Source organism: Salvelinus alpinus, chromosome 10 (assembly GCF_045679555.1).
Source record: "Salvelinus alpinus chromosome 10, SLU_Salpinus.1, whole genome shotgun sequence".
Classification (NCBI taxonomy): Eukaryota; Metazoa; Chordata; class Actinopteri; order Salmoniformes; family Salmonidae; genus Salvelinus; species Salvelinus alpinus.
Window position 1 is genome coordinate 59778685 of NC_092095.1, and position 12094 is coordinate 59790778.

Sequence of the window (12094 nt, forward strand, 5' to 3'; positions counted from 1 at the left end):
CTGTCGGCCCTGCATTAAAGATCATAATTGGTTAAAGAAAATTGTGATAAAGAAAAAAGTATACCAGTTTCATTTAAGGACCAAAAAATTGACAGCTGTGGCATATAGATTGCAAAATAGTTGGGAAGAGATTTTTGATATACTGATTCCATGGCACATGAACTGATACACAAAATGACGGCGGATTCAAAACAGTGTTTTTCATTTTTTATTATTATACAAAATTCTTGCAACCAATAGAATGTTATATATATATATATATATTACAGTACCAGTCAAACATTTGGACACACCTTTTTACTATTTTCTACATTGTAGAATAATAGTGAAGACATCAAAACTATGAAATAACACATATGGAATCATGTAGTAACCAAAAAAGTGTTAAACAAATCAAAATATATGAGATTCTTCAAAGTAGCCATCCTTTGCCTTGATGACATCCTTCCACACTCTTGGCATTCTCTCAACCAGCTTCATGAGGGAGTCACCTGGAATGCATTTCAATGAACAGGTGTTCCTAGTTAATTTGTGGAATGTCTTTCATTCTTAATGTGCTTGAGCCAATCAGTCGTGTTGTGACAAGGTAGGGGTGGTATACAGAAGATAGCCCTATTTGGTAAAATACCAAGTCCATATTATGGCAAGAACAGCTCAAATAGGCAAAGAGAAACGACAGTCCATCATTACTTTAAGACATGAAGGTCAGTCAATACGGAAAATTTCAAGAACTTTGAACGATTCTTCCAGTGCAGTCGCAAAAACCATCAGGCGCTATGATGGAACTGGCTCTTATGAGGACTGCCACAGGAAAGGAAGACCCAGAGTTACCTCTGCTGCAGAGGATAAGTTCATTAGAGTTACCAGCCTCAGAAATTGCAGCCCAAATAAATGCTTCCGAGTTCAAGTAACAGACACATCTCAACATCAACTGTTCAGAGGAGACTGCGTGAATCAGGTCTTCATGGTCGAATTGCTGCAAAGAAACCAAAACTAAAGGACACCAATAATAAGAAGAGATTTGCTTGGACCAAGAAACACGAGCAATGGACATTAGACAGGTGGAAATCTGTCCTTTGGTCTGGCAAATAGAAATCAAAACTGGATGATGTTCAGAGATAGATGGGAGGGGTTGAGTGCAGTTGAAGGGTGGGTCTAAAAATAACAAGATAACTAATGTAAAATATACAGTGTCCGTAAAATGTGTATAGTTTCAGAACGTATGTGAAACAGCACAGTTGGAAAACATATGGCAAATAGAAATCAAAATTGGATGGTGTTCAGAGATATATGGGAGGGGTTGAGGGTAGCTGAAGGAAGGGACTAAAAACAAACAAAAGATAACTATTGTAAAATATACTGTGTCCGTAAACTGTATATAGTGTATATATAAGATGGAAGTAGAAGCCTAAGTGTTGTTGTTCATTAGTTTACTCCAATTAGGGGAGGGATGGTAGGGTTAGGGGAAAATAATAAAAATTAAATATATATATAAAAAATATATATACAGTGGGGAGAACAAGTATTTGATACACTGCCGATTTTGCAGGTTTTCCTACTTACAAAGCATGTAGAGGTCTGTAATTTTTATCATAGGTACACTTCAACTATGAGAGACGGAATCTAAAACAAAAATCCAGAAAATCACATTGTATGATTTTTAAGTAATTAATTTGCATTTTATTGCATGACATAAGTATTTGATACATCAGAAAAGCAGAACTTAATATTTGGTACAGAAACCTTTGTTTGCAATTACAGAGATCATACGTTTCCTGTAGTTCTTGACTAGGTTTGCACACACTGCAGCAGGGATTTTGGCCCACTCCTCCCTACAGATCTTCTCCAGATCCTTCAGGTTTCGGGGCTGTCGCTGGGCAATACGGACTTTCAGCTCCCTCCAAAGATTTTCTATTGGGTTCAGGTCTGGAGACTGGCTAGGCCACTCCAGGACCTTGAGATGCTTCTTACGGAGCCACTCCTTAGTTGCCATGGCTGTGTGCTTCGTGTCGTTGTCATGCTGGAAGACCCAGCCACGACCCATCTTCAATGCTCTTACTGAGGGAAGGAGGTTGTTGGCCAAGATCTCGCGATACATGGCCCCATCCATCCTCCCCTCAATACGGTGCAGTCGTCCTGTCCCCTTTGCAGAAAAGCATCCCCAAAGAATGATGTTTCCACCTCCATGCTTCACGGTTGGGATGGTGTTCTTGGGGTTGTACTCATACTTCTTCTTCCTCCAAACACGGCGAGTGGAGTTAGACCAAAAAGCTCTATTTTTGTCTCATCAGACCACATGACCTTCTCCCATTCCTCCTCTGGATCATCCAGATGGTCATTGGCAAACTTCAGACAGGCCTGGACATGCACTGGCTTAAGCAGGGGGACCTTGCGTGCGCTGCAGGATTTTAATCCATGACGGCGTAGTGTGTTACTAATGGTTTTCTTTGAGACTGTGGTCCCAGCTCTCTTCAGGTCATTGACCAGGTCCTGCCGTGTAGTTCTGGGCTGATCCCTCACCTTCCTCATGATCATTGATGCCCCACGAGGTGAAATCTTGCATGGAGCCCCAGACCGAGGGTGATTGACCGTCATCTTGAACTTCTTCCATTTTCTAATAATTGCGCCAACAGTTGTTTCCTTCTCACCAAGCTGCTTGCCTATTGTCCTGTAGCCCATCCCAGCCTTGTGCAGGTCTACAATTTTATCCCTGATGTCCTTACACAGCTCTCTGGTCTTGGCCATTGTGGAGAGGTTGGAATCTGTTTGATTGTGTGTGGACAGGTGTCTTTTATACAGGTAACGAGTTCAAACAGGTGCAGTTAATACAGGTAATGAGTGCAGAACAGGAGGGCTTCTTAAAGAAAAACTAACAGGTCTTGAGAGCCGGAATTCTTACTGGTTGGTAGGTGATCAAATACTTATGTCATGCAATAAAATGCAAATTAATTATTTAAAAATCATACAATGTGATTTTCTGGATTTTTGTTTTAGATTCCGTCTCTCACAGTTGAAGTGTACCTATGATAAAAATTACAGACCTCTACATGCTTTGTAAGTAGGAAAACCTGCAAAATCGGCAGTGTATCAAATACTTGTTCTCCCCACTGTATATATAAACACACACACACAAAAACATATATGGGGGATTGGAAATGATGCAATTACATTGAAAGCCACAATCTGTCTGCAATATTAAAGCTGATCTACCCCCCCACAAAAAAATGAAAACATAAAACATAAAATATTTGCTGCATTATATAGTCAACAAAGACATAATAGGCTACTACAATATTCTAACATGCAGACAGAAGTACAGATAGAAGATAGTGGCCCAAATATCCTGTATGTCATTGTTAAACAATTGAATATGAACTCCTGTTGTTTAGGAATCCAAGTGTGTGCTCTGCTAGACACAGTTGTGATGACTTCCTGAAGCCAGCAGTGCAGGAGTTTGATTAGGCTGAACCGCGGTGCACCGGACTATGGCCTGTCATGTGACCAGGCAAAAGCGGTGAGGGAGGAGTGGCTCATGCCCGTGAGGCAGCCTGGTTTCAAAAAGGATGCAATCACTTTTCAGCCGGGCCAGCATTGTCAAATTCCCTCATTGTCCTGGCCAGTAGGTATCCAAAAAAAGTGAGCGCTAAAATGAGCTTACAAATCTGATACTGACTGATGTTTTATCACTCCTCTCACATAACTACATTTGTTTTGTTGTCAAATGCCAGAAAATAGAACATAAATTATTTACAAGTTGGATGTAACAAGAAATTCACGTGAGTAATCATTTGTTGTTCTCACTTCAGGCTGATTCTTTTGTGTGAGTGCTCATATGAGACTTCAAGCTTCCTTTATAACCAAAGCATTTGTCACATTCTTTGCACTGGTAAGGTTTCTCCCCGGTGTGAACACGCTGATGAAGTCTTAAATAGCTTAATGCCATGTAACTTTTCTTGCATACAGGACAATTATATGGTCTCTCCCCTGTGTGAACTCTCATATGCAATATCAATTCCATCTTCTGATTGAAGGATTTGTCACAGCCTTTGCACTGATAAGGTTTCTCCCCTGTGTGTATCCTTGAATGGATGGTCAAGCTTCCTTTCTGGTTAAACATTTTGCCACATTGTTTGCACTGATATGGATTATCTCCTGTGTGTACCCTTGTATGTCTGTCCAAGTCGCCTTTCTGGATGAAGCTTTTGTCACATTGTTTGCACAGATAAGATTTCTCTCCTGTGTGTATTTTTGAATGGATGGTCAAGTGTCCCTTACGTGTGAAGCTTTTGTCACATTGTTGACACCGATATGGTTTCTCCACTGCAGCAGAGCAGTCTGGATGAACTGAAAGGGGCTGATCACTGGTTGGTTCTGGTACTATGTAGCCCTCTCCATCAGCTTCTGTTTTGATCTCTTCAGTTATGATGATAGGTAGAATACCCCTCTCTCCGTCATCCACAGTTTGGTTTTGGTACAGATATGAGGGCTGAGGTGAGTCCTCCTGACTGAGTCTGAGCTCCTGTTGTTCCTCTTTAATCTGTGTTGGTTCTGGGTCCTCCTGCCCCAGACTGGGGCTCCACTCCTGCTTACAGTTCTGCTGCTCAGGGTGAACGGCAGGAGTCAGTCCCTGGAAGTCTGGAGGGAAAAAATATATCTTAAACAGGTGCACTATGCAGAAATCGCTCAGTCATTTCTTGGTTGCTAAAATTCTAATAGTTTGCCTTATTTCAGTTTAAATGACAAAACAAGCAAGCATAGTGTAGCAAATCATTGTACCATCTAAACTGTTGTGAAATATATTTCTCCATAACCCAAAATATTGTATTTTCAGCTGTTTGAAGCTGGTGTAAAAAACTGAAAGTAAAAAACAAAACTTAAGAATGGGAAGCAGAGAATTAATGCGCATAGCACATATAGAACAGATCTACCGCTTCTTAGACTTGCTTTCAATGAGAATGACAGCTCTATAACTACATTTCTATGTGAATTTGGTCAGTTGGCCAAAAAAATTACATATTCCAGCTTTAATAAAGTATCAGAAATGTTGTTTGGAAGCCCTCTCTGTGCTCAAAAATAAGACGATTTTGTTGACTAGTCTACACTAAACAGCACAGAAAAGACTATAAGTGCACTCCTGATCTGCAAAAATGTATTTTATTTCAGAATTAGTTCAAATTAGTTTAAGTTCAGTGTTAAGGTTAATGGTTTGGTTAGAGTCAGTTTTATATTTTGGTTAGTCGTTTACGGGTCAGGAATGTCCTTAGAGCCGCTCCCCCAGCACGTGATTTATATAAAGCAATGTTGGTGAACCAGAGTTTCGTTCAAGGGTGCTTATAGCAAGAGAGAAAGGGTTTCCACAGCCACAAAGTCAAAATTGGCTAAAATGTGCTTTTTGATTAAAAAAATATATTTAACCTTTTGTAACGACCCTGGGTTTATAAGCGCGGAAATCGACTCTGCCGCTTGAGCATGCTTTTGCGGCACAGTCGATAGCGCGCCGGACCTCGGGCTAGAAGGTCGAGGGTTCGAGACCTGCTCCTTGCTGTTTCATTACATTGGTGTCGGAAGTGATCGGACCTTGCATCCACGACAGTGCGTGTGCTTGGCTGGTGAGCGCGTTCCTGTAAGACGTAGAGTCGCAAGCTAGCGCGAGGACGCGCTCTTTGAAAGGAGGGAGTAGTGTAACGACCCTGGGTTTATAAGCGCGGAAATCGACTCTGCCGCTTGAGCATGCTTTTGCGGCACAGTCGATAGCGCGCCGGACCTCGGGCTAGAAGGTCGAGGGTTCGAGACCTGCTCCCTGCTGTTTCATTACACTTTATTTAAGATTAGGCATAAAGTTAGCCGTGTGGTTACGTTACGTTTAAAATTACATTTTATGAAGAGACATTTAAGAAATAGGAGGGATTTATGACTTTGAGGCTATGGTATCTAGTGACGACCGAGGAAGAGACGAAGCTCTTTAGCATGGGAGAGGCTATACGACAAGCCTGGTGCCCAAAATTGATGACGTATGTCGTGCAGAGAGAGTTGAGTGGGGATGAACGGATTCGGTTCAGTCAGTCGTCCTAATCAGCCCTCCTCAGCTAACTAGTTCTATTTTGTAACGGGTCACCAAACAACCTATGCGAAATCACGCGACGTGATTGAGATGCTTAATATCAAAGACGTTTACAGTCACGCCACATCCTTACTGTACCCACGTAACCTGTCGAGAATTTGAAACTTGTTTGCCGAAGTTGGGACTTCATTCCATTGTTGATTTTTTTTTATGTAGACGTTGCCGCAGTTGTACATTTTCGGTGAAAATCACTACAATAAATGTGCTTTAGCTGTCACTCTGGCCTGATATTGGCAATTGGCTACACTATCTAGCTACCTCCCTCTCCCTACTACAGGACAGCAGTGCTCGGAAATCAAGAGTGAAGGACAGACTGTGCCCTGTTTTGTTGTTGCCGGGTTGCAGCGCAAACTCTTCCGGTTGAACAGTAGACTCCATCACGGTGACACCCAGATGGTTACTACCAAAATTACACATTATTTATCGTGCAGGCTGCTATCCTACTTGAAATATAATCAAGTGGGCTGGAACAAATTGACCAAGTAGCTACCGCCAGCGACATGTGACACAGATGCACGGTGAAGCAACTTCTGCCCAGTCGGAATTACAGCAACTTTGCACTGTTCATCCACAACCGCGTGGTGAGACAAAGCCGTTTTCCAACGGATCCAGTTAGGGGAACTTATTTCAAGGAGCGCTCCATAAACCACCGCCCAGCGGGCAGAGATAAGCATGCTGGACTGGGACACTTTTTATAAGTAAAACCTCAAACTGTATAGGACTCAGCGTTGTTTCCCTGTTAACAACTCAAATATATTTTACTTAAATCAGACGAAATGACCTGCAATACACTGGTATTGCATATATGTAAGCGTAACACGGCTACACAGAACCACGGCGGACCCATTTTAAATTGAGGCGTTTTTTCCTATTAGAACGTGTCACACTGCAACCTGCCTAGCAATGTCCTGGGGCGTGGCTTACGGAGTAAGTAACGCAGTATTCCAATGAATCGAGTTTGTCGTCACGTTAGTTAATTGGCATATCATTTAACATTTACATTAGCATACTTACAAATTGGAAAGTTCATACATATTCATCCTGGTCCCCCCGTGAGGAATGAACCCACAACCCTGGCGTTGCAAGCGCCATGCTCTACCAACTGAGCCACACGGGATATCAGAGTGATATCCAGATGGTGACCAATACCACAAGTTATTTCTCCCTCGCCCATCGATATAAACATCACTGTCTTTTACACGTTTAAACTAGCGCAATGCTGATGTTGACAACTAGCCAGCATAAACTAGTATCACCAGAATGACTGACTGAACTAACTGAACCGAATCCATTCGTCTCCACTCGACTCTCAACTGCGCGACATACGTCATCAATTTGGGAACCAGGCGTGTTTGTATAGCCTCTTCCTTTTAACATATCACAATGCGTCACATGAGCAGGGTTGCCATGCCCGTGGTTTCCCCCGACAATTGGGTTACTTGGAAAACGATGTTGCGGGCGAATTGTTCGTGGGCTGCAGGTTTTTGGCCCACTTTTGGCCTACTCTGCACTGCGGCCACCATCGCATTTCTTTAAAAATATATATATACACTGCTCAAAAAAATAAAGGGAACACTTAAACAACACAATGTAACTCCAAGTCAATCACACTTCTGTGAAATCAAACTGTCCACTTAGGAAGCAACACTGATTGAAAATAAATTCCACATGCTGTTGTGCAAATGGAATAGACAAAAGGTGGAAATTATAGGCAATTAGCAAGACACCCCCAATAAAGGAGTGATTCTGCAGGTGGTGACCACAGACCACTTCTCAGTTTCTATGCTTCCTGGCTGATGTTTTGGTCACTTTTGAATGCTGGCGGTGCTCTCACTCTAGTGGCATGAGACGGAGTCTACAACCCACACAAGTGGCTCAGGTAGTGCAGCTCATCCAGGATGGCACATCAATGCGAGCTGTGGCAAGAAGGTTTGCTGTGTCTGTCAGCGTAGTGTCCAGAGCATGGAGGCGCTACCAGGAGACAGGCCAGTACATCAGGAGACGTGGAGGAGGCCGTAGGAGGGCAACAACCCAGCAGCAGGACCGCTACCTGCGCCTTTGTGCAAGGAGGAGCCAGAGAACACCAAGATTGGCAAATTTGCCACTGGCGCCCTGTGCTCTTCACAGATGAAAGCAGGTTCACACTGAGCACGTGACAGACGTGACAGAGTCTGGAGACGCCGTGGAGAACGTTCTGCTGCCTGCAACATCCTCCAGCATGACCGGTTTGGCGGTGGGTCAGTCATGGTGTGGGGTGGCATTTCTTTGGGGGGCCGCACAGCCCTCCATGTGCTCGCCAGAGGTAGCCTGACTGCCATTAGGTACCGAGATGAGATCCTCAGACCCCTTGTGAGACCATCCAATTGAGCACATCTGGGACATCATGTCTCGCTCCATCCACCAACGCCACGTTGCACCACAGACTGTCCAGGAGTTGGCGGATGCTTTAGTCCAGGTCTGGGAGGAGATCCCTCAGGAGACCATCCGCCACCTCATCAGGAGCATGCCCAGGCGTTGTAGGGAGGTCATACAGGCACATGGAGGCCACACACACTACTGAGCCTCATTTTGACTTGTTTTAAGGACATTACATCAGTTGGATCAGCCTGTAGTGTTGTTTTCCACTTTAATTTTGAGTGTGACTCCAAATCCAGACCTCCATGGGTTGATAAATTTGATTTCCATTGATAATTTGTGTGATTTTGTTGTCAGCACATTCAACTATGTAAAGAAAAAAGTATTTAATAAGAATATTTCATTCATTCAGATCTAGGATGTGTTATTTTAGTGTTCCCTTTATTTTTTTGAGCAGTGTATATATATATATATATATATATATATATATATATATCAATTGATTCTTGAAGAATAGAACTTATAAATGCCTCATGAGCTTAGTTCAACTGTCACATTCCATAAGAACCAAAAATATAAGCTTGTTTTACTCCAATGTTTCTAAAACATTGTAAATGTAAACAAACACTGTAAAGCCTCTTAACATGGTTAAAACAATATTTTTTATATCATGGATGGTCAGTCCTTTCATCCATAGCTGTCTATTAATCTGAGACTGGTTACATTTCTCCAGGCCGATCCCTCAGCTTTTTACCAAAACAGAGGCGGGGTGGCCTTTTTGTTATTGTTTCATCTGTGGATTTGCCCTTTAAATAGCTGCATATTATCAAGATATCAACGTGTCACCAACAAAAGGTAAACAATAGGCCTATAGCAAATGCAGCATATGGCATTCATTTTTCACATGTAAATAGCATTTTTCATTAGTGCATGCCATTCCAAGAGCTCTGCATTTATTTTCCCACTCGAATCAATGAGCCCAATCAGACCTCCACGACAACAAAATCATAAACAACATAGCAGTGCTGGCTAATAAGTCCTTAGTTTTGGGGTCATGCTCAGGAAAAACAATTTGGCTAATCTATCCTTCCATATTTCGAAGTCCTATTCTTAAAGACCAGGGTGTATAGCATTTATTGGAATGACTGGAATTCTGAAAGACTTTGGTTTTTAATGTAAAGATATAATTTAATTGTATTATTATATGTAGTAGAAAGTGAATGGTTAGAAGAAGCCGACATAACCAACCCTATAAAGTAAAATTTAACATCCATATATGGCCAGCTATGTAAACGTTAACATTGTTTTATTCTGCAATAGATGTGGCTCAACAGTTAAATAAAGGTTAAATAAAGTAAACATACATTTTTGTCTTCTTATAATGCCTCTTAAGGGGAACGTAACGGAATGTAATCACATTACATTACTGAGTTAGGGTAATCCAAAAGTTACGTTACTGATTACATTTTGGAACGGTAACTAGTAACTGTAATGGATTACATTTAGAAAGTAACCTACCCAACCCTGCTGGCACGTAAAGACACAACTGCCAGAAAATAGCCTGAAGTTCGTCCAAGTGTGTCTTGCGCAGAGATTGTGATCCTCTGTCCAACTTTCATCACTCAAACTCTTCTGTCGGATTTATCTATAGCTATACACATGCGCAAATGGGATTGATTTACAATCATAGCAGTCAAACGAGTTAAATCGACATCCGTTGATGGAAAATTATCTGGCGAGTTTAATAAGTGCGATTTATCTTTCCTCTTGCGACATGTTAAAATTCCTCGATTACATCACGTTAGCTCGCAATAATTGTTATTTTCATGTAAAAACGAATTTTGATTCTTACGTCGTGACGTGGATATTCCTTCTTAATTCGCTCGATAACGTTATGGAAAAAGGGTTTATTGGATAAACGTGGCAACTCCTCTCTTACTGCGCCCCCAAAATTGGGGCTAGTTTTCAGGCCTTGTGGGCAGGTTTTGAGTAGTCATTGTCTAGAAATGTTAGCTAGACCTGGCAACCCTGCACACGAATGTCTCCCTGATAAAATAACGGTTAAAAAAAATCTAAAATAAACATGAATCTAGTCTATTAGTCAAATCTCGTTACAACAACAGAATGTTGTACGAACCTGCTCTGTGTAACTTTATCTCTGGTTTGCTAACCAAATCCAACAGCCTGCGTAAACGCTCGTTCTCCTCCGCTGAACGGCAGATTTCTTCCTGATACTCTGCTACGGTCTTCTCCACGGCTCCGAATATCTCCACAGCAGCCGCCGACAAACGCTCGGTGACAAACATATTCAACATCTGTAGCTTTGACATATTAGCAATGGTTATGAAAGTCTATGTTTTCGCTTTATCAAAGAAATGTTGGTTGAAACCTCTATCTCTGATTCTGCTTAGCGTTCTTCTTCTTCTTCTTCGATGAGGTTTAACGGCGGTTGGCATCCAATAAATGTTGAATTACCGCCACCAACTAGACTGGAGTATAAATCCTTTATACTTTGCATGAAAAAAGTAAAATACCCTACCATCTAACCCTACACTCATTACAACCCCACCACCCTATTTCACTATTTAAATCTATGTAGTCCTACCTCAGGCCAACAACCTGGAAGGACGGGACACCTAGTTTAGCGGCTGGTAGCAACCAGCCAAAAATAATAGACCAGTGGAGGCTCCTCAGAGGAGGAAGGGGAGGACCATCCTCCTCAGTGAATTTTATACAAATTTAAATAGTAAAACATAAAAAGGTTATCCTTTTTAGATAAAACTATACTAAATATATTCACGTCACCAAATAATGTATTAATAGACACTTTTGCATTGAAGGTCTAGAGTAGCCTCAACAGCACTCTGTAGGGTATCACCATGGTGTAGTCGGAGGACAGCTAGCTCCCGTTCTCCTCTGGGTACATTGACTTCAATACAAAACCGAGGAGGCTCATGGTTCTCACCCCCTTCCATAGACTTACACAGTAATTATGACAACTTCCAGAGGACGTCCACCAACCTATCAGAGCTCTTGCAGCATGAACTGACATGTTGTCCACCCAATCAAAGGATCAGATAATTAATCTAGTACTGAAAGTATAAGCTACAGCTAGCTAGCACTGCAGTGCATAATATGTGGTGAGTAGTTCAGTCAAAAAGAGAGAAAGACAATAGTTGAACAGTTTTGAACAATTTAATTTCTTCCAAAATTAAGGAGAAGCAAGAGAGAGACTGTTATTTTCTTTGTTTCACTTGCTTAGCTAGCAAATGCAGCAAGCTAGTTTAGCCTACTCAAACAGAGGGATGTTATGTTAGCTAGCTGGCTATGACTATCCAACACAACACTGGAACTCTTCCAAGTCAAGGTAAGCTTTTGGTTTTACTCATTTATTACCACTGGGCCCCGCCGGTGTAAGTGCTGAACTGCTTACTGACTGTACACTGTAACATTGCTGCATGATTGTAGCGAGTTTACTAACCTATTATTTCTATTAGCTACGTTGACTATGACGTTACTTTAGCTAATATGGTGACAACGATGTAGGCTGTATCATAACCCATTACGGGTTATGATATGGTTTGGCTTGGAAAGTTTTTTTCTCCTGGTCACATACAG

At 41.8% G+C, this 12094-nt stretch overlaps 1 protein-coding gene across 1 annotated transcript; it reads right to left on the reverse strand.

The window, feature by feature from the left end:
• Window positions 1-192: 192 nt before the first annotated feature.
• Window positions 193-10940, reverse strand: LOC139532455 (zinc finger protein 239-like). The gene is made up of 2 exons (XM_071330043.1): window positions 10614-10940; window positions 193-4635 (listed from the first exon to the last, which is right to left on the reverse strand). The coding sequence occupies exons 1-2, from the start codon at window positions 10804-10806 to the stop codon at window positions 3803-3805; spliced, it is 1026 nt and encodes a 341-aa protein (XP_071186144.1). The 5' UTR covers window positions 10807-10940; the 3' UTR covers window positions 193-3802.
• Window positions 10941-12094: the final 1154 nt, after the last annotated feature.

What these genes read in the sequence shown, in the direction of transcription:
- LOC139532455 (XM_071330043.1), bottom strand. Translation starts at nt 10,806, where the DNA reads ATGTCAAAGCTACAGATGTTGAATATGTTTGTCACCGAGCGTTTGTCG. An exon ending in GATAAAGTTACACAGAGCAG is followed by an intron (nt 4,636 to 10,613) that starts GTTCGTACAACA and finishes TTTTCCCTCCAG; the next exon opens with ACTTCCAGGGACTGACTCCT.